The sequence below is a fragment of the Carassius auratus genome, chromosome 36, assembly GCF_003368295.1.
Source record: "Carassius auratus strain Wakin chromosome 36, ASM336829v1, whole genome shotgun sequence".
Lineage (NCBI taxonomy): Eukaryota > Metazoa > Chordata > Actinopteri > Cypriniformes > Cyprinidae > Carassius > Carassius auratus.
In genome coordinates, this window is record NC_039278.1 from 2,742,461 (window position 1) to 2,766,502 (window position 24,042).

General features: G+C 38.0%; 1 protein-coding gene across 7 annotated transcripts in view; it reads left to right on the forward strand.

Moving 5' to 3' along the window:
* Positions 1-24,042, forward strand: part of LOC113054967 (low-density lipoprotein receptor-related protein 1-like) — a 181,190-nt gene that overhangs the window by 33,237 nt on the left and 123,911 nt on the right. For all 7 annotated transcript variants that reach the window (XM_026220795.1, XM_026220798.1, XM_026220797.1 and 4 more), the window contains exons 3-8: positions 4,912-5,049; positions 8,561-8,680; positions 9,374-9,502; positions 9,663-9,923; positions 23,243-23,405; positions 23,571-23,793. In XM_026220795.1, coding sequence (XP_026076580.1) covers positions 4,912-5,049; positions 8,561-8,680; positions 9,374-9,502; positions 9,663-9,923; positions 23,243-23,405; positions 23,571-23,793 — 1,034 coding nt within the window. The remainder of the gene's footprint in view (positions 1-4,911; positions 5,050-8,560; positions 8,681-9,373; positions 9,503-9,662; positions 9,924-23,242; positions 23,406-23,570; positions 23,794-24,042) is intronic.

Sequence of the window (24,042 nt, forward strand, 5' to 3'; positions counted from 1 at the left end):
ACATTAACTGATGTCATGAAAATGTTACGGTTGCAGTTAATGTGGGAAGTGCTGTATATATCTGTAATGGTATTTTAAAATAGATAAGGTTGTCTAAGCATTCTGAGTTCCTAATGTGTTCGAGTGTCCTTACTAAACCCTTCGAGAGATGATCTTCAACAGGGGTCAAAATAAAGATCCATTCTGCCGGAGACTAAGCCATCAAACAGACTCTGTCCCTGAATGATCTTCAGGTTGGGGCAAGAAGAATTTCAGAAGTAGCCTGCCAGTTCACACTCTTGGATTCACCTTCACACACTCAGCCTCGGTGGTATGTGGATGGGTTGTGTGATGTTGAGAGGATTCGAGAGGTCACGTCCGGTTCTCATTCATGAAGTCTTGTTATGGATCATTAACTCCTTCCCCGCCATTGATGGAAGTTTCCAGCTTTCCATGCTTTCACTAATGTACGGAAGAAAGTACAGTATATGCATTTTCTGAAAGAGCATTGAACACCAGATATTAAACAACATATGAATCAAAACGGCCTAACATCGCTGAATGCAGGAAGTGGTTAAGGACTGTGAAGCTTTGTGTGTGCTGATGGAAGCAATCTTTTGCATCTATCTTTCTGCCAGACGTTGTCTTTTTAAAAACATGATTTTCTCAGCTATTTGTTCAAAAAGTTGATTTCTTATGAAACAGACCCATATTAAACTGTTGAAAAAAAAAAAAAAAAGATGAAGCAAGAATGAAACATTAATATTTAAAGCAGAGGCTCTGTTCTTTGTTCTGACATATTGCATGTTCAGATATTAATACAAAAAACATTCTGGGCACCATTAAACTTATTTGAAAATGATCCAAAATGGTGGTGCTGGTGGGGAAAGAGTTAATCTCAGTTAAAAAGAAGTTGTTAAATAAGCACATGTTAGTTACTGTGGTAAGGTCTTTTGTTTGAATAGTAGTTTGACCTGTCCAGAACACATGACCATGTTCTATAGGACACACAACTCTAACTGTGTTTGTCTTAGTTTCTGGAACCTAAAACAAGTGTGCCCTTCTGACATCAGTTAGGGAGTGTTTCATGGCTGTACAGAAAATTGCATTTGGCAAAAGAAGCTATGATCAGTGCTGATGATCCGTCTCATGTGTGGAAACTTTCTCATGTTATGTTCGGGCTGTTTTATAGTTAATGAACAATTAAGGAGAGCATTAAGACATGCATTGATCTTATGCACGCATGGATGCACCAGTGGCATGGGACGGCCCATTACTGTTCTGTTCTATGCAAGAGTTGCCTGACATGGACAATTTGAGTAGAGAATTCACTGATACGAGTCTCAGAGATCAGATGTTGTTATGCATTTAGCTATATTATATATACACATACATTACTTTTACTATTGCTCATACTTAAAGTTAGGGTTTTGAATATAAACTCATAATCGTAAGTATTTAACTTTGATGCAAACTCATCCTGGACCATTTGAAAAGCTAAAACATTGTGGCTTGTTGATCTTGTGTCCCAGACGTGCAATTTTCACCTGGCAGACAACATTTTTCCACTTGCATTGAAGCAGAGACCTGTGCCACATCTACATGGATTTTGCATACCTTTTGTGCTCTAATGGAGTTTTACCACTGAAGAATGAATTTTCACTCCGATAAACATCATAGTAATATGCAAACTGTATCTGCCAAATTAGCTTTGAGTCTCAGTCTCAAAACACTGGTATTAACAGAACAAATGCTCATTTAAAGCACATAGCATGAGGGCAGTGACTCATCACACTCCAGTTCATATGTATTTGATTAATAGGACTAAACAAGCCATTGCTTACTGGGATAATGTATCTCACAGTGCAATGCATGCCATTTAAAATGGTCTTGAACTTGTGAAATTGTTATTTTTATGTTTCATAATCCTTTATTTGGACTGAAATGTTGAGATATTATTCTGCAAAAATTTAAAATATATATATTTTTTCCCCCCAGTGTGATAACTGGATGCACACACTGAATTAAAAAGCTGAGGGAGTAAAGCATAGATTTTAACTTACTATTTTTAAAAGATAGTAGACAGTGTACATTGCAGTATTTCAGGAAGTATTCTGAACACAGCCGGAGTATTGTATGTCTGACAGTCAGAGATTTATTATATGGCTGACCAGGGATAGGTTTAGGTAAACCACAAACTGCAGAGTAGAACCTAGTCTAAATATCATTGATAAACCCTTTACACAGATCTATGTCTGTATGTATGTATGCATGTATTTGTCCTTTTAGGTAGTTTAAACAGTTTTTCAAATGGACAGCTGATCAAGTCAAAATATTCTTTCATTATTATGGAATGTGTTATTTTTTTATAATGCTGCATGACTGATTTAAAAACAAAAAACAAAATAAAATGAACAAACCAATTTTTTTTATTTATTTAGATTAAGTTTATTTTTGAGTCAATTTCTGTTGCTGTGTTTATTGACAGTTTGAAATATAAAATAATGTTTTAAACACAACTGCCATCATACAACATATACATATTTACAATGAAGTACCCTGATGGTTTCAGTTTATGGCTTTCCATCAATGTCAAATAATAAAATAAATGAATTATGAAAAACAAAACATCTATTAAAACAACAAAACTATGTTGTTGAAATAGCGTAAAAAAAGAAAAGGTAATTGAATCATATAATATTCTAATATTTGTGCAGCTATTTATTTTATTTTATACAAAATGATAAAATACATGTGACTGGTATTTAAGAGAAATACCTCTGTTATTAAAACACAGTTCAGCCTTTCAGTTAGCCTTCACTAAATATTTGACCCTTGCCCTAAATAGTTTTACCTGCTTTGTTTTACTCGTATGGAACTTCAAGCATCTGTTATCTATAAACATGAGAAATAAACTAGCTGGCAGCATGTGAAAACTGCCCTAGAGCGCTCCACAGTTTTTGTATTTCTAAATCTCACTCTTTGCCTCATTTGTCACAGGGGCCCAGGTCACGTTCTCCATGTGATGGGTCTTATTCCAGAGTTTTCCATGTGGCTGAGGTTTTTTGAGCGAGCGTTTCCCCTTCGACGAGAGTCTCAACCTCTAGATCCTCCAGAACAGCACATGTGATCAGAATATTACAAGAGGCTTATGGTCTCAGCACACGCCTGTGCAAGGTGTCCACAATCCCTCACGCTTACAGGACCCCTGGGAGAGCAACAATGCCTTTTGATTTCTAATGTTCACGAACAGCTGCTGTTTTTAAGGTTTAAACATATGCTCTAAAATTCTCTAAAGACATGACTTGTTTGTGAGCCTTTACCATAGGCTACACATCTAAAATTATGATGCAGTATAGAAGTGTGTCAAGTGAATGAGTGTTAATTTGAAAAAGAAAACTAAACAAGTCTGGCACAAGTGTATTTTGTGTTACATGTATGAAATTCAATTGTGAAGAAAGCGTTTATGACAAAATTGTGATTTCCATACATGAGAAATAATGAATAACGCCATGGAGCACTATTGTTTTTCTCTACCTATGCTCGGATATGAAGTTAAATAAGAACATTTACTTAATAATAATAAAAACTTTGTAAGGCAAGCTAATTTGTTAAACTAAACAGTATATAAGCATGTAAGTTATCAGATATTATGTAAAACATAACCTGAAGTACTACCTCCATGAAGCAATATGTGTGGGAGGAAAAAGTAGATTAAAATATATATATATATATATATATATATAAACACAACTACAAGCCAAGTGTACTCAACTATGCTTTTATTAAATATACTGCAAGCAAAAGATTAAAAGTACAAGTATAGGTCAAATAGACTATCAGTGTAATTCAAGTATATTTAATAACAATTTAGTTAAGTATATCTCTGATTTGTACATATTTTTAGTTTAAAAGAAGTATAGTATAGTACACTTAATTAAACTTATTGGATCTTTTTTTCACCTGTTTTATACTCTCTGGCAGGTGAATATATTAAAATAACGGCATACTTGTCTTCAACAAACCAAATTATTTGAGATTTATACTTATATAAATTACGTTTTATACTGATGATTAGGGTTTTGTTCAAATCACTAGAAACCTAAATATGATCAAGAAAACTTGTTTGTCACTAATGAGTTTCAAAATTGCTCAGATCTTTCATTGCTTGGCCCTGAACTCGTTGTCTGAACTTCTCAAATAAACAGAGTTAACCTACCAATACAGGCTGAAATTGAGAAATGGGAATGTATTCTGTCAGAAGAACCTACACAAGCTGCATATAAACCCTTTGTCATGACTTAATAAAGCTTCACTGATCTGTGTTTGTACTGGCACGGTATCAATGATCTCATCTGTGAGCTAGACGTTCAGCGAACATGCATTGCTTTAAAAATGCTGTTGCATCACATTTCCGCACAGACACGTTCACTCATTTCTGGTCAGTGATTTGGGAAGTCTTGGTCCGTTTTCACCCCACGCCCAGCGTTCTGTCCACTCCAGAGAGACGAGAGCTCAGACACACAAATACAGCTCATCCAGTGACTCAGACAAACACATGACTGCACACTAATGGACACAGTCATAATAAAACCATCAACTGGGATGTTTAACCAACAGTGTTTGAAAGTACGAAAGAAAATGAAGAATGATTCATGAGGTTAAAAAAAAGTGTTTTTCAGATGGTTGCAGTACGCAGTTTCTAAAATAACAGATGCTGTGTATCATTGCAGTAAATTATAGTATGCTTTCAGAATATTTCACCTACACTTTAAACATTAATTCTTGTTCCTGTGTTCTTTTACTGTACTGTACTGTATAATGCTTTCTAGTATTTCAGCTTATCACATTGAGGTTTTGATACGATCAAAAGTGGGATGCTTTGTAGGTAGTATCGTCATCTTTATGCTTTTGTTGTCTGCTCTCTTTCAGGTCCTCATAACCGTGTGTCCCAGTGTCCTCCTAATGAGCATCAGTGTCTGGGGTCAGACTTGTGTGTTCACATGAGCAAGCTGTGTAACGGCGTCTCTGACTGCACTGACGGAGGAGACGAGGGTCCGCACTGCAGAGGTAAGGACTGCATGACTTCAAACATCACGGGATTATAGACAGATATCTTGTAGTTATCCAACATTAATACTATTATTAGGAATTTGCAAAGTTCAGATTTACATTGAATGTAATTACCATTGGTTAAACAGCAAAACATTATGTTTTTTAATTGATTTATCATCCAATATAAATGTATTTAATGAGCAAAACTGTGTGAGATGTTAAGGGTGAGTTTTTGTCTTGTTTCTAGTCCAAATATTTAAATATGATAACCCTAACCCTTGCTTTCAGACAAAGTAAGTCAAAATTAAGTGAGTTTTTCCTTAAAACAAGCTACATAATCTGCCAGTGGGGTAAACAAAATAGTCTTATTTTCAGTTTGAATTAAGATTATTTTCTTACCAAATCCTCCTTCAAATTAGCTGTGTTAGCTGATAGAGAGTGTACACAGATCTGCACCGGACAAACATGAACTAAATACACTGATGCTTGAAAGTTTGTGAACCCTGTGTTACCAATAGTGTAATTTAAAAAATAATACACAAATCTGTTTATGTTGTCACTTATTCATCTCCCTAAATGATGATGGAGAAATATGTGAACCTCCAAGATTGTAAAGACATGCCTGTGTTTCAGTTGTATCGGCGGTATAAATCTGGTGTCAGCTTTATTTATATAGCGCTTTAAACAAAAAAGGTTTAGCAGTTTGGTGTGAGTTTAGCAGCACTGCCCAACAGAAAGAACACAGTCCTGGATCGGCTCTATCGGTGTCTGGGCCTCATCATGTCTGTCTGTGGAAACTTCCTGTGTCTCAGTCAAAACTTCTGATGAAATGTTCACAAGGCTGGAAATTGTTAGAGAAGTATCTGCAAAGTAGGGGTGGGAGATATGGAAAAAATATCATATCACTATTTTTTATAGAGATATCACGATTCACGATTTTATCACAATTCTTTGTCATGTTGGTTTTACCATTTTGCAAGTTGTTTGTTAAAGGAATAGTTCACCCAAAAATAAAAATTATTTCAGCTGTCTGTCAGTTTTCTTTTTATCCCACCGTTTACTCACTCAAAGGTGGTTTTAAACCTGAATGAGTTTCTTTCTTCTTCTGAACACAAATGCTATTTTGAGGAATGGTCCACAGTGACTTCCATCGTATTTTTTTGCTTCTATCAAATTCAATGTGGATCAGCAACTGTTTGGTTACGCACATTCTTCAAAATATCTTCTTTTGTGTTCAGCACAAGAAATAAATAATACAGGTTTGGGACATGACAGTGAGTTAATAATGACAGAAATGTCATTTTATTGTGATCTATTCCTTGACAGCAATGACAATAGGCTGAATTTTTAATAGGCCTACTGTCCCTTTAAGACCTGCTCACATTTAATATACAGGCACCTATAGGTTTTTCTCTCAACTGTTTACTTTAATTTTAGATATAACCAACTGAGTCTACATGTAAACCTTGTCTGTTTTGACAGCTTTAGCACAAAAGATGATCAATAATCAGGCGCTGTTTGACAGGTTTTAGTGCGCGTACTTCGGGTGTATGCAGCGCTCAGAAAAAGCACAGATCAGACCAGCGCATGAATTAAGCATTTAAAAGCACATGCAGATAATGAGAAGGTAACTCTAGAACTGAGTTAACACTGCTGTGAATGCATATAAAATGGTTTAAATAAGATATTAATTATTTTTGGCCAAACCCACCCTGCATTCAGTAATAGCAATCGTAAAGCATGAGATGGCAATATTCAGTTTGTACAAATATTTGCTTTGCAGCCGCTGGACCAGGACAGCTTGCCATCATTGAAGAAATTATGAATAGTTCGTTATCTGAGAAAATTCCACCACTGAAAGACTAAAGAGGAACGGCCAAACAAAATGCAGTTTACATTTGAACTCATTTTAATTTGGTTGACTAATATTTGTTTTTCAAATTTCTGCGATTTCTGCGAATGTTTTATTCAAAGCAAAATGTATTAAACATTTTTGACAGTGCAATGTCACAGTGTGCAAAACCTGGACATCAAAATTCTGATCTTGGCATTGCTATACATTTTGAGTAAGAAGAACATTTGTTATTTTTGATAGATAAAACAGTGTATAGTCGTAAGTTTAACCCATCAGAGTACTTGTGTTGTCCTAGTGAAATGGTGAAATGTGAAGTACAGGCCAAATTTCTGTCAAATTTCCATTCAGTCATCTTAAGAACCAGCAGTGAAGAACTTCCTTCACATGCTCAACTTTGCATGCTTACACTCATCCACACACACATACCTACATGCAAATCAAAACACACACTCACACACTTTCTGCTGTGATTGTGTATCGACACAGTTTGGAAATGTTGGACCAGTGTTAATGTCAGAATTGGGCTTGAGATGCCTTCAGATGCTTCATGGTTTTTGAACTGAGCATATGATTGCACTGACAAAACCACTGAGACTGACTACATAAGGAGCTGTTAGCATATTAGCATAGCTGCTGTGAGTTGTTGATGCAGTTCATCTAGAGGCATTCTGACAGTCAGGCATCTGACTGTACACTCATTTTTGCAGCGTCCCTTCAGTTCTGGGATAGGTGTGTGTGTGTGTGTGTGTGTGTTGTTAACATCACTCCCGTTCACCACCTGCTGAGGTACCAGCTACTGTTATTTCATTTCAGTCACTCTGTGGTTTGTCAAATCAATCAGTTTCATGCAAAATAGGATTTCCTTACTGTGTTAACATAAAAATGCCTCAAAATTGTGTGCAGACATCAACATTCAAAAACTCTAGTCCTGTCAGACAATGTGTTGAAACTAAACTACAAAAACAGCTAGTTCAGAAATCTTGAGAAACTATTAACTTATTTAGCCTACATTTACAACACCTATTTAGTGTTCAATGACTCTACTTATCCTCACATAAGAAAAGTCTGGTAAAACTAGGGCCTAATGTACCATGTTAATATAATAAAATTTTGACCTTTTTTTTTTTTTTTTTTACGGTTTAACAGTATTTTGAATTACACATTGCATTGTTTTGTGTTTTTGGGTTCCTGTTGTGTTTTTCCACAGATTTTGTGTTATTTTTACATAAACTACAAAATCATAATATATATATATATATATATATATATATATATATATATATATATATATATATATATATATATATATATATATATAAGAATTAGCTCATAAAAAAGAACACAAACACACACACACGTAAAATAAAATACAAATGTCCACTTTGGTGGATTACTGTATGTTACATGTTAGCTTGATTCTAGTGCTTTAAGTCTAGAATGCACTGTGTTGTCATTCAGTGTGTGATGAAGTTCTGTTACTACATCGAGTAAAAGCAAAACTTATGAGATTTTGTGTATCATGTGATTTCATTTGATATATGTCATTTGCCTTTTAGATGCATGTCAAATATTTGTAGTTGTTTTGAACTTTGCAGTGTGAGTGTTGAGGGCCGTGTGAGTCAGTGTCAGTGTTGTTTGACCTCTAGCCGACCTCTGCTCTGATCTCTGTAGAACTGGCGCTCAACTGTACTCTCACTGGTTGCCAGGACAACTGTGCTGTCACACGCACTGGCCCCATGTGCTACTGCAAGAGCGGCTACGAGATCAGCCAAGATGGAAAGACCTGTAAAGGTTGGTTACATTTACACACACTTTGACTACTATGAATGCAACAATATAGACATTACTGCCGATAAAGACATTACAATGGATTATTTTAATTGAATGGGAACAATGAACTTGAGTACTTACAAATAAATACACAATAGCATTCACACTTACTAGAATCTAAATCGTAAAAAGTAGCTGGCCAATTGTCATAATTATTTTTCATATTAGGCCATTTTTAAGATATTTTATTGTTTATTTTAAGATTATGACAGTTTGACTATTTATTATTGAGCAAATTGCATGGCTATTTAACAAATGATTACATACATGTATGATTATTTTATTATTTAATATGAGCTAACATGAGCAACTTACTTGATGCATATGTCATGCCACACTGGTTTCATTTGTTAGCATTGCTTAACTAAATTAGTTGACATGAATCAATGATGAAAAATACTTTCTTTTCTTATTTTCCAGCAATTTCCACCTAAGTTTTACTGTAGAGACAAAACTGTGAAAAATAAGACTTTTAGTTCATTAGCAATTTTGCTGTGTTAAACTTTGCAGTCTCTTTTGTGAGTGTTAGCCAAGGTATATTATCCACAACTTTATATAATTACTTAGTTTTGCTTCTATCAGAGTAATTTTTAAAGATGCTTAGAAATTTAATTCAAAAAGTACTGTTTCATGTGTGTGTGTGTGTGTGTTCAGATTTTGATGAGTGTACGGTGTACGGCACCTGCAGTCAGAAGTGCACTAACACAGACGGCTCGTACACCTGCTCCTGTGTGGAAGGATATCTGGTTCAACCAGACAACCGCTCCTGCAAGGCCAAGAATGGTAAGACAAACATAACAGTCCAAGATAAGATCAAATAAAGCTTCTCCATTTCCGTTTCCCTCACATACATGTATCCGCATCGGCCAACAGTTTAATTCATTATTATTGGCTGAACTATAACTATATTTGAGATGAAACAGATGTCTTCCTGTTGCTGTAGTGCCTGTGGACCGTCTCCCCGTGTTACTGATCGCTAACTCCCAGAACATCCAGATTACGTCTCTGAGCGGATCCAGCAGCCCGTCACTCTACATAAGCACAAAACAGAGCACAGCCATGGACTTCCTGTATGCGCAGGAAACAGTGTGCTGGATCAATGTGGGCGACTCCCCCGCAGGCACACGACTGAAGTGCGCTAAGATAACAGGACTCAAGAGCTTCACAGATGAGAGGACCATCAATATCTCCCTCAACTTACACCGTAAGTAACGCAGCTGTGAGTTCACATTACATTGCCACATTTATCACGCACTCATTTATCATTGTCATCATTAAGGAAATTCAAGCAAATTTATGAAGATGCTTAAGCTATATTTTTAGATGATTATGTGATGCAACTGTCCTTACTAGCTGTAAGGTCAAATATTCACCACTTCTGCTCTGAATAACGTAAACATTGTATTTTCTAAAGCATAGTCATCCCACGCTGTGCATGTCATTCTTAATGTTGCATTCAACCTTAAAGAATAGCCAAAGATTTATTTCCCTCCATTGAAAGTCCATTCGACCAAACCTTCAAGTGTAAAAAAGTTTATAAAGAGATTGTAAAAGGAATATAATGCATAGAGTACATAAAAAATGGTAAACGGAAACCTAAACGTGATAAATCTGCCTTTGAGTGGTTTAGAGGGCACATTAAATATGGTTAATTCATATGGATTACTGTTATGATGCCCTTATGTCCTTTTTAAGGCTTGGACGTTTTGTTGAATGGACAAGCAAAAAAAGACTTATAAGTTTTAAATGACATAAAGGTAAACACATTATGACAGAATTTTCAAGAATTTATTTATTGATAATGTTTCCTTCCAGTGTAGCTCTCAGATGTCAATTATGCATGCAGATATTCCAGTCAGCGCAATGACATTTACAATTGTATTATTTTATTTATTAATTTGATTTATCCAAAGCTATTTACAAATAACGAACATCAGTAGCATCACATTCATTAAAGAGACATGAACCTTTTAAATAAGGTTCAAAATCATCTAGATATCCCAATTCCTATGTTCGAATACTCTTCATGGATTTCTCATCCGCTTTTAATACTGTCCAACCTCATCTTCTTTTAAAGCGCCTCTATGAGTTAGGTGCTAGTAGCTGGATGAGTTTCTAAAAGGTCGCCATCAGCGAGTTTGTGGTAATAATGTTATGTCGGATTGCTTGGTTTTAGATACTGGGGTACCGCAGGGATGTGTACTGTCTCCAATACTTTTTTCCGTATACATAAATGAATTGAAGTGCAATGACGATAATCTTACCCTTATAAAATATTATGATGATATGGCATTGGTCTCATGTCAGAAAGAAATGAACTGCACCTCATATTTTGAGTACATTGACAGTATTATCTGTTGGTTGAGAGTAGTTTTTTACATCTTAATATTGAAAAGACAAAAGAGCTATGTTTGAGAAATCAGTCGAGAAGAGTAGATACCGCATCTGAATATAAACCAGTTGTCATAAAGGAAAAAACTGTAAAGCAGGTCTCGAATTTTAAATACTTGGGTACAATTATAGATGAGAAACTTAATTTTGAAAGTAATGTGGAGTACATTCATAAAAAAAGCACGACAACGCCTGGGTCTCCTCAGGAAACTCAGGAGAAGCTTCAATATTTGTCAGCAGACCCTAACTATGTTATATCGATCAATCACTGAGAGTATTCTCACATATAATATTGTTTCATGGTATGGCAATCTAACATTAAAACAAAAGAACAAACTCTCACAAATAATTAATCAAGCAAATAAGATTACTGGACAAAAACAATAGCCACTTCAGAGCTTGTTCGATCATTTTATCGGTAAAATGGCAATTGCGATTTTTAGAGATAACACACACCCTTTTCACTCTGCTTTTGAATTGCTCCCATCTGGACATAGATTAAAAATTCCCTTGGCTAGAAAAAATGTCTATAAAAGGTCTTTTCTTCCATTGGCATTGATTATCTTGAATCGTACAGTATTTTAATTGAAACAATAGAATGGCTGTCGATATTTTAAATTTTTCTTTCTCACAGTGTTTAACTATATAATTTATGCTGTTGATGTGTGATGTGATTTTTAAGCAGTGAATGTATGTTACAGTGTCAAAGAAAAATTTTCTCTCTGTGAAAACAGACTGGACAATAAATTCAATCAATCAATCAAGAAAGTGTCTCGGTTAAGTAACGAGACGCTGTGTCGATGATGACACAATGACAACACCTTCAGCATGTGCCGGAGATTGAAGCATGTGTGTAAATACGCCAATAAAATTGGCTGATGATAGTCATATAACAGAACATGACATGCTGGCAATGAAATATGGCAGCTTCTATGAAACTTCTACACTTCGTCGATTATAATGATATGGGGATGCTAATACCCAAAAACTAACATTCCGTGCACCTGGTAACCAGGAGCTATAGGCCCCAGGGTTGAAGTCATCCAAGTGTACCCTACCTGTTATGCCCCGGAAAAGGGGCAGTCGAACTTCTTATCCCAACCAGATTCTGTTGCACTCTCTCTTTAAAGTATATCTTCATATAATACCACCTCGGCCAGGGAAATACTTAAACTGCAGGGATGGGAATAAGAGGGAGAATTTGAGTACTAATTCGGCTACATCCTCAAGCATCATGCTGAAATGAAGTGAAATGACATGTGGCCAAGTATGGTGACCCATACTCGGAATTGGTGCTCTGCATTTAACCCATCCAAATACACACACAGCAGTGAGTAGTGAACACACACAGTAGGTGGATGCCAAAAGAAAGCGAAAGCAGGCACAAGCTGCCCATCTTGCCCATAGTAAACACACACCTGGGGAGCAGTTGCCAAGATCAGTGCCTTGCTCAAGGGTCTCACCTCAGTCATGGTATTGAAGGTGGAAGAGAGCGCTGAATATTCACTCCCCCAACCAACAATTCCTGCGGGACCTGTAACTCGAACCCGCAACCTTGCAAGTCCAACTCTCTAATCATTAGGACACAACTGCCCCTAGAGTAATACTGCAAGAATAATAACAATAGCAAAGAGAGCAACGCTCAACCTCAATCTGTGAATGTGAGAAATACAAGGGAGAGAGCCAGTATATATAAATACTGTATATAAAGCTGTGAGCAAAATAGGAAGAGAGCACAGAACAACCTCAACTGAAATATGTAATCATATACCAACCAGCATATAAATCTATGTGCAATGCCATGAAAAATGAGAAATAACAGGGTAGAGCATCGCTCAACCTCGACCAGCATATATATGTAAAGCTGTGTTGAAATGAGAAAATAAAAGGGGGGGAGCATCTCTCAACCTTGGCCAGTATATAAAATTGCACCATCAACCAACATATAGCTTTAAGTAATCAGTCTATATATATATATATGTATATGTATATATATATAGTGATGAGTCAGCTGCTTCCTCCCTGATTATCATCGGGACCCTGTCCTAAATCGCCGCCCTTAACCAGGCTCCCGAGAGGAGTGGGTGTGTGAGAGAAGAGGGGCGCTGGATGAGTCAGGGCTGGTGGTGTGTGATGGGGCACATCGGATGGAAATGGAGCCTCATCACTGCCGCTGTTTAAAAGCCAAACGCGAGACCGGTCTCTTCCCCGTGCATGCACACTGGTGTCCTCGTGGGTCTAGGAAGGGTGCATTGAGGGACTCCTGCGCCACCAGAGACATGAGCTGCCGGACCGGTGATCTGGAAGAGAACCGCACCCGTTTGCACGGCCAATGGGCCACGATGCCGACCGTCCATCCCCTGCAAGCGCCACGGCCGACGAGCAGGATGCAGCCGCTAGAAGAAGCCACCGCCCCTCGCAACCTGGACCGGACTCCGCCACTTACCTGGACCCTTCCTCCATGAACACTGCCCGACCCACACGAACCCCGCAGCACAACGAGGACACCAGATCCCCTGTTTATTTTGGACACTCTCCCCCTTTGGCCATGTTTATTCCCTCTCTTTTGTGTTATTTTCTGTTAATAAAAGCCTCTCTGAGGCCTGATGCCTCGCCCACTGTGTCTGTTATCGGCTCCTCCAATTACACTGGTGGAGAATGCAGGCTAGGCAGAGCCTAAAGGAACGCCGGATATAGGCTCCCAGCCACAAAAGGGGTAAGTCACTTCTCTCTTATTGTCATTTTACCCTGTGGTTGGTTGAGGCTGTCGACTAAAACTTTCTCTGTCCCTGTTCCGGCGCACTGCGAGAGGGAGGACTGCCTGGAGAGGAATCCCTGCCCTGCCCATTTCAACCTTTACATAAAATCAAATCCTTGACCAGCATACATGACTATATGAAATGCTGTTAATGTAAAAAAAGGGAGAAAGTAATGGTCAACCTAATCCAGTACATAAAATCAAATAATCAATCAGTGCACAACATACCTAAATAAATATGTGTACATTGTCAGCATATGAATCTAAAAGCCCATAAAAAATGAGTAAATCAAGCCCTCAACCAGCATATTAATCTGCAGTGCAGTGAGGATGGCTCATTAAAAGGGAGAGTGCAATGCTGAACCTTGACCAGTTCAAAAGATCACATTCTCAATCAGTATACATCTATAAGAGCAAAGCTGTGAGAACAGCTAAATAAAAAGAGAGTGCAATGCTCAACCTCGACCAGCACATGAAACCAAATTCTAAACCAACATGTGCCTTTATGTGCAATGCTGTGAGAATGAGAAATAGCACGTAAGAAGTAGAGAGTAATGCTCAAACTCAACCCAATACTTCATATCCTCACCCAGCATACACCTAAATATATGAGGAAGGAGAGCACCACTTCATCTCAACCAGCATTCACTCAAACTCAAATAACTAACATTCCCAAACAGCATCTGTAATATTCCCCAACTCCTCATAAATGTAACTGATTAACAACTTCTTGTTCTCAACACACTTCGAAAAGGGGAACGGGGAAGGAGGAGGAGGAGGGAAGGAGGTTTTTGTTCTCTTTTTTTCCATGATGATATCTCAGCGATCCTTCATGGGCTTCCCCCAAGATTGCTACCTTGAGCCTCTACTTCTCTGAGATGGATCACAAGTAACCACAATCTCTTTCTGACCTTGCCTACAGCTTGGGAGGACTACATGGTCAAGATGCCCGATTTCAATGCAGGATATACCTTTCAAACGCTGCTGTCTTAACTCTTGCCTACCTGAAGTTCTTCTCCTGCTCCTTGATGCCCGAGAAGTTCAGCCACAGTTGCCTCTCTGTAGACACCACTCTGAAAGAGCAGCCAGTGGAATGGGCCACCTGCTTCATGGCACAGAAGGCGAGGTCTGTGTTATGGCGGAGCTCTCGGAGGGGTTTGAGATGTACTGTATACCCTCGCCTTTATTAAGGACCTTCAAAAGGTCAGCATGGTAAGCTTGCAACACTGCAATGGCGCTTGGCACTTTGCCTACCAGCTGAGGTGTTACTTGGCATGACTTGGAAGGCAAAACAGGAGCCATTAGTGAGGCCGATGCTCCAGGAGAGAGATAGTCAGTGAGCATCTCATCTACCTGGGGCAGCGTCACATATGTTCACTCATACATGTTATACATGTTCACTCATCCCCTTGATGATAGCATAGCTAGATGAGGGGAGACTGAACAAGTGGGCCGAAAAATATTTTATTACCATATCATTGGAACCACTCATGAGGAACCACTCATCCAGCCTACCGGGGAAGGGTTTTTCTCTCAACGGCTACCAGTCTAAGCCCTAACCGTCTGTGGCACAGGTCATAACATCCACTGACTCCTTGTATTAGGGGTTCTAGGAGGAGGTGGACTTGCTGGCATCATCTGCCTCAACTCCCATCACATCTGGCTCCTTGGAGTCAGATGAATCCAACAAAATGCTCTCAGATCCAGCATGAGAGCATTAAGCTGGTGAGCAAAGTTTGAGATAGGGAGAAGCCTGTCCCAAGCTGCTCAGCCAACTCCACCTGCAATATCCATGACAATAGCATCCACACTGCCTCAACAGCGGTGGAACCCAATCCGAGGGGTGCAGACACCTGGCTCCCATCCCCCTTAAAAAGAGCCAGGAGTGAGCAGAGCAATAACAGCTCCTTCAAGGGCTGACTGTGTACACTTCACTCAAAGGCAGATGATATACACCAGACACATGCGACTTCCTGATTCTGGGGATCACATGGCATAGGTGCCTTTTTATGGCTTTGCCAGCATGTCATGTGACTGCTGTCAGTCATCTGTATTGGTGAGTTTGCAAATGTGCTTTAAACACCAGCTCATGCTGAAGGCATTCCCATAGCGTCATCATCAACGCACAGTAGAAGTTCCACTTTGATGGTGAACCAACATTTCTCGGATCATGAAGTTTGATGAAAAAGAACAAAAGTAAACATTCTGCTACACCTCCTCTGGTGTTTCATGGAAGAAAGTCATAATGGCTTGGAATGACATGACGGGAGTAAATATTTCATTTTTGGTCTCTGTAAATATTTGGTTTCTGTCCTATATTGGCATTCTTATGTAGTTCACAGTATTGTAAAATAGTTTTTTAGTGAAAACATTGAGAATTTGTATGCAGCTAACTGGAAATATTTACAATATTAATCATCAGTCTGAGCATCAGCATGAACAAAGAGAGTGTGTGTGTTCAGTTTACTTGCAGACAGACTCTTCACATTGTTGAGACCCAGAGCTACATAAAAAGACCAGACATTTGTCTTCCGTTCTTCCTGATAAAGACAGGGAGAATGAAGCAGATTAATATAGAGCAGTGTGTGTGTGTGTGTGTGTGTGTGTGTGTGTGTGTGTGTGTGTGTGTGTGTGTGTGTGTGGAGGCCATACTATTCGTTACATTTCCATGATGCCTGCAGTGTGACTGAACTGCAGTCAGTTTTACCATATATTTATAGTAATTCAGGATGAACACTGTTCTGTACTAAATCGACTTTACTATACTTGATTATCCAATCATCATGTTTTTTTTTGTTTCTTTTTGTTTGTTTAAAAAAAAAAGTGAGTTTTGATTCACAGGCTTTTGAGTAACATTTATTTTTTTGTTTGTTCTGTGTTGTTGTTTTTTGTCTTTCAGTCATCATTGTATTGAATTCTATTATATGTTTGGATAAAGTTTTCATAAAACTAATAATTTAAATATCATCCTACCAAGACAGTATTGAGAGATACAGATCAACAGATATTTATATAATTTTATGTAAGTAGTCTCCTATGCTGTCATAAAGATCTCATTTATTTACAATTATAAACTCATTTTACTTTTTGGTCATACATATAAATATCAGTGTCTGCACCAAACTGCATATTTTTGCCCAGTTTACACCTCTGTGTTTTTCCTCCTCAAGTATGAGGTCTGTGTTCTCACTTTATCATGCTATATAAGCCTTAAAAGCCTGATGTATCAAATATAATTCAAAAACTATCTTATTTTCTCTTTAAGAATGAATTGTGTCTTCTGGTAGTGTGTACTTGGATGTTTTGACTGTGTTAGCATCAGATACACAATACTTCTTTCCACGGGCATTAATAGTACAATAAATGCCTCGTTGACCTGCATGGCGCAGTGCTACGTAAGCACATTTAGTGGCTAGCTGAACTGGACTGCAGTTGGTTAATGAATAAGATGCCTGTTTTTGCACAGAAATTCCATGCACAACATAACTCTTTAGTTAATTTTCCTTTGAGTCTTTATGAAAGAGATGGAAAGTTAAATTAATAAAAGAAAGCAGCATTCTGGGAAAATAAAAATAAATAAAATGTTTAAAAGACAAGTTTGCATCGTTTTGGGAATGACCAGAAACTGTGATTGAAAATGAGACCATTACAATATTAGAAACAGAAAGATGATCTATATTCCATATGCAAAGATATTTCATTCTCAAAGATGTTAAGCCAATCATAGAAAATGGTGGTTACACCGAAATCCTATAAAAAAAGACAAACATCATTTTCTGCCACAAGATAGGCTCCGCCCACATAAATGTCATCATTGCTTTTTGTCACTTCTGACACCAAAAATAGCCAGGATTGGGTCTTGATTTGAATAATAATTGAAAGACTGAAGTCCAGTGATTATGCATATTAGGACACTTACAAAACATGTGTACTAGAGACTCTAGAGTTTGATTGCATCTATGACATCATGAGTCCACCAAAGGAAACATCTTAGAGAGCTTTAGTTTAGACTGGGCAAGTCTGTGTAAGATCTTCAATTATTATGTCTAGTACACAAAAAAAAATTGTGAACCCGTTCCTGTGCTCCATCCCATTACCAGTCTGTTGTATCTTGTAAGTCCAAGAACTTCTTGCAATTCCTATTTATTAACCACTTATTACAAGAATTCATATTAAAGTAAGTATAAATTAAAGAAAACTCAAGAAACTGTGTTTTTATTTGTTTGACTATTATTGGTAAATGCATGAAATTTGTATCCCCTTAGTTTCAGGGAGTTCTTATCCATTCAGACTTGTGCATGAGACAGAAACATAAGTAGATTAAACACTTTTAATAAAACGCTTGCGAAAAAAAAATATGCACTCCAGGTTAACAGATATTTCCTGCCTAAACCAGCGGTCCGACTTTAGAAGATGACTGAAAAAACAGGCCCAAAACAGAAATAAAAGAAGAGTAAAAGTGTGTTTTTATTGGATAAATAACATGTATACAAACTTATTTATTTTCACTGAGAAAGTTGCAATGCCCAAAAGTAGATGCAGAAAAATGCATCTACTTTTGATTGGATGTCTATGGAGAAACATGTTTGTTGCTTGCGTGTAGTGTATTTCCAGTAACAAGGACCTGCAGACCAGCCAGTTCTTGCACTTATTCATCTCCGTTAGGGACAAGTGAGTGTGAATTCTAAGGCAGATTTCTCCTGAAACCCGTTGTTGTCCCAGAATGCATTGCAGCTTTCTCAGTGAAAATAAATAAGTTTGTATAGATGTTATTTATCCAATAAAAACACACTTTTACTCTTCTTTTATTTCTGTTTTGGGCCTGTTTTTTCAGTCATCTTCTAAAGTCGGACCGCTGGTTTAGACAGGAAATATCTGTTAACCTAGAGTGCATATTTTGGGTCTTAAAACAGCTCTGGCACTCAGTTGGAAATTTAGTCCAGAAGGGTACTTTACACAAGTATGCAGACATGCAGAGTTTTTGTGTTCACATATTTTCATAGTTTGTGTTTCAAACCTGTCTGTCATTGAGTAAAATGTTTTCGGGTTTAAGTGCTGGTCAGTTTAAAAAGGAGCGTGATTTTTCAGTGATTTCCAGAATATCGGCTGTTTAAACACGCTTCTCAGACACACACTCACAGGTCGAAGGGTCGACTACGACAGTGTGCCCTCAATAGGAAGAGGTCACGGGCTTCCTGTTGCCAGTTATTGAGTTCCTGCCCTCAGTGTTAAAGATATAGATGTCTGCCGTGTGTGTGAAAGAAAGAAAACTAAAGGAAGAATAACGAAGAGGTGAAAGTAGCATATGAAATCATGATTCTGCTCTTTCAAATAATGGTAAAAACTTTTCTGAAAGAAAGAGTGAGTAATCTAATAACTTTAAATAGTGTCATTAAAATGATATGGTATTTGCGTTGCAGACTATAGTACAATTTTAGACCTCAAATTCTCCAAATACTTTTTCAAATGACATTCCTTTGCAGAGAGCTCATAAACCTGAAGTGTTTCTGTAGAAATACTGTCGTGAACCCGGGTTCAGATCTCTTTTAGCTGCTGGGTTTGTCGTGGCGGTCTCTGGAAGGGTCACACAGGAAATGTGTTTGCCATGATTCATGACCTCAGTGTGACACGCAGATGAGGCGGCCAGATGTTTTCCACTCAGCGTCTTCTCTTTTATTTTTTAACACAGTGCAGGATAGTGCTGTAGTCGCTACTGATTTCAACAAACTATGGCATTCTGCTGTAAAATCCATCGACAACTATAGTTTCATGGGTGAATTCTAAATCTTAGATATTTTATTTTAACTGTTTTTGATATTAGCGTGACACCTTGCATATGTACAAGCATATTTAGCATATTTTTGAATGGTACAAAGGTTAGAAAATAAGACATAAAGCACTTTACCCTAACATTACAAAACTGGAAAAACAAGAGTCAAAACTACAGTATTTGTAAAAATTGAGAAATTACATTTGCTATCTGTATACTATTTAAAAAATCATGTTTAATTTACTTTTTTAATTATTTTATTTCCATCCTATCACAATTTTAATAAATAAAATTAATAAATAAAAAACATCAGACAACAGTCTTGTACAAAATGTTCCAAATAATTATTATTATAGAGATCATGTCAGAAATGATTAGATTGAATACAGTCGAGGAGGTTTGTACTTTAAAAGAACAGCAGAGTCTACTGTTTCTGTGTAAAGTGTCTGGTTCTTTGACTCGAGGAGTTGAATCAGTCTCACACACACACGTGCACACTCTTCCGGAAGCCATTATCCATATGTCCATATGTGTCTGTGTTTATGAGTGGTTTGTGTAGGTTGCTGGGGTTTGCTGCAGCATATTTATATTCTGTTTTGTGGAACATTTTCCAGACATTATGGTTGACACGAGGCAACCCAATCCCCCATCTGTCTGCGGCTCTGGAGGTTTATCATGAAAAGTGCCAAATGTCATGTATTTTTGTCAGAAATCATGAGTGTTATTGAGTTGCGATATTGCAGTAAAGTCATTTCTTGCATATAAATTTGGTGTGTATCAGCATAAATAGTGGAAAGACAGGAGATGTGGTGAAGTAATGTGGGATAAAGCAGAAGCAGACACTGCTCTCTGACATAAGGTCTGCTAAGTAAAGAAGTTTCTGGAAAGCTTCTTAAACAGTCATGTGCTTAAATCGGCTCATGCTCCAGTGCTTCAGCCTCCACTAACATTCAGGGCATTGTTTCAGTATTAATCTCTCTTTATCAAATCCTCACTCTTTTTCTCTAGCTATCTGTGCTCTGTTTTGACGGCTTGTCAGGTCTGTGTTTATTAAGTGACTCGCCTCTTGCTTTATTGGTTTTTATCTCTCTAGTATTAATGTAAACTTTCTGAATGGAGCCAGTGAGTCTCGCACCATTTTTTGTCCCAAATCTCTGAGCTCTGAGTATTCATCTTTAGAATTTATAGTGTTTCAAAAGTTTGACATCAGATTTTATTTTCTTTCCCAAGTCCTTATATTGCCATTGGAAGCAATCCAGCCAAACTCACAGAGGTGAAGTGCTATTTTTGCTTCTATTTATGCTAAAAGGGGGAAGTCGTGGCCTAATGGTTAGAGGGTTGGACTCCCAATCGAAGGGTTGTGAGTTCTAGTCTCGGGCCGGACGGAATTGTGGGTGGGGGTAGTGCATGAACAGCTCTCTCTCCACCTTCAATACCACGACTTAGGTGCTTTTGAGCAAGGCACTGAACCCCCAACTGCTCCCCGGGCGCCGCAGCATAAATGGCTGCCCACTGCTACGGGTGTGTGCTCACAGTGTGTGTGTGTGTGTGTTCACTGCTCTGTGTGTGTGCATTTCTCTCTTATCCAAGCACTAATTTTGATTGGATATTGGACAAAGGAGTCAGAAAGGTTGAGAACCACTGGTCTAGTACATTTACATAGAAAAGCAATCAAACAGCAGTGCAGTGGAACACAAAAACATGTCCGGTGGGAACCAGCTCTAATACACAATTAACAACAATTCTTAAAAGAGGCTTTTATCCTACTCTCACTACAAGGTGTGACCATGATGAGTGACAGGACCTTTAGTCAGTCGTTTGGCTTTTATATCTGTGGTGTCATGCATGGGCAGTCAGGTCCCTAGTCCAAAATCCCATTCCAAACATCAAATATGCTTTGATTGGCCATGATTGTCACATAACACTTTTGCTTTCAGTGTGGACACAAATATTATGTACTTCATAGCTGTAAACCTGGCTGGTCAGGACAGATGCCAAATCACTTGTCATATTGTCAGTTGACCTTAGTTGTGAACTCCAAAGCTCATACTTGAAATGGCTTGACTGTCAGGAGATTGCAGCTTTAAACAAACTCCACTATTAATAAAATAAAGTTAAAGATGTACAGTAAATACAGACCTTAGTTAGTAAGGCTCTCAAAGTATTTTTCATATGAAGCTGTATCAGGAAATGAGAGTTTTCCTTCAGTGTAAAGTTAAGATTGAATTTCCTACCCGCCCTCCACTGAGACCTACAATTTGACTAGGAATTTCAATGAGAGCGAAGCCAGGTTCCACATCACACTTTTTTTTGGTTTTTCTCGCTGGTGTTTCTCTATTCTTGCATTGTTCAGGCGGCAGCTGTTCTAAGACCCATTCGTTTTCCTCAAGCTTCATTTATACACTTGCTCTTTTCTCCTTCTTTTGGTGTTTTTAATCTGTGTTTTGAATCACTAGCTTTCAGTCCGCGCAGCTGGAAAAGTTTAAGCAGGACTTGGCTCTTAAATAAACAACACCTTTGGGGATACAGCCCTTGATTCCTGTAAATGTCTGGCCCTTGCACAATGGCCAACTTTCCTTTGTAGAAACAAGAGAGGTCAACACTGTCTCTGTCTCTACCCCTCAGCCTTCCATCACTCCATCTGTCTGTCTCCTACACCATTAGTCACTGTTTCTATGTCTTCCAGTGTCACGTTTTTACAGCCACTCAATGTTCAATGTTCACATCCCATTAAATGTTATATGTCTGGGATTAAAGGAGGATAGGTTCAGATGCATTGACGTTTTGAGGTCAGAATGAGGTGTTTTGAGGAGGTGGAGAGCTGCAGAAGAGCAAGAATCCATGGCTAGCCATAGCGGTCACAGCTGTTAAAACAACTTTTTTGGAAATTGTGTAACATAGACACATGCATTTGGAGAGAGTCCCCTGAATCAGCTATTTCAAAGAGAAAGAGTTTCGTTGTAGAAGTGTAAAAGAGAAATGTGTGCATGTGTGTGACCACAGTATTAGTTTTAGCACTATTTTAAAACAGGCCACACAACTGCTTGGGTTTGTACATGAACACTTACCTTACTCTGAACCAGTCAGGAACCAGTGTATTTATCTTTACATATAGCATACTTTTGATTAACTTAGATGTGGTTGACGGTTGAGTCCGAGATAAGACTGAATTCACATGCTCTCAATGCCGTGACAAGACCAAGAAAATATGATCTTGGAGTCAAGACTCAAAGACCAAGACCATAGTTTCATTCTTGTGTGTGGACTCAAGTGAGCTGGTCTCGACTTTTAGAACAGGTTTAGCGTATCTTGTGACCAATCATGAGGAACATTTTATTTGTTTTAAATTGAATGGAAGTGTGGCAAATGTTCTTAGTTTGTTCTGCAAATGCTAAAGTGTTGACAATTTTATTTTAGAATAATTTAATATCAGTTTCACAATTTAAACTGAGATACTTATATTGAATGGACTGTACATAAATTTTTTGGGATTCAAAAGAGGTTTTGTCCACAATAAACAATCTGGTATAAGCCACATGAACACACAAGACACATACATTTCTTTGTTTCACCTAACTTTCTCTCCATTCCCCATTCTTTACAGATGTAGAGCAGATGGCAATAGACTGGCTCACAGGAAACTTCTACTTTGTTGATGATGTGGACGATCGAATCTTTGTATGTGATAAAGATGGAGCCACATGTGTGACACTGCTGGATCAAGAACTCTACAACCCTAAAGGCATCGCTCTGGACCCAACTATGGGGTATGAACATGCTCAAGCTCACACTTCCTCCATGTATACAACTAGCTTACTGAATATTTAGCAGGTGTCTTCAAAAACAGTATTTGCTTGATGGTCAAATGGTATACTCAAAGTTTACTCAGGGATAACAGTTACTTGTACCTTTCTTAACGTTACCTTCAACAGAAAGGTTTTCTTCACTGACTACGGGCAGATCCCGAAGGTGGAACGCTGTGACATGGATGGACAGAACCGCACGAAGTTGGTGGACAGTAAAATTGTCTTCCCGCATGGCATTACCCTGGACTTGGTCAACAGATTGGTTTACTGGGCCGATGCTTATCTGGACTACATCGAAGTAGTGGACTATGAGGGCAAAAACAGACACACCATCATTCAAGGACTGTTGGTAAGGAGCAAATACCAAGATCATTTTAAGATGTCCGTAAATGTCCTGCACATGTCTTTAAAAAACTGACCTTTATAGTTACAAAGTCTTACACATTGTTCCGCAAGAATGTGTGTTGCTAAAGAAATAATTTCTGCATAGTTTTGAATAATTTAAATGTCAGTGAGTTGCTAAATATGACATTTAACAATGATCAACTTCACCCTATTACTGCTCTACAAACATCACTATTTTGTAGACTGCATGAAC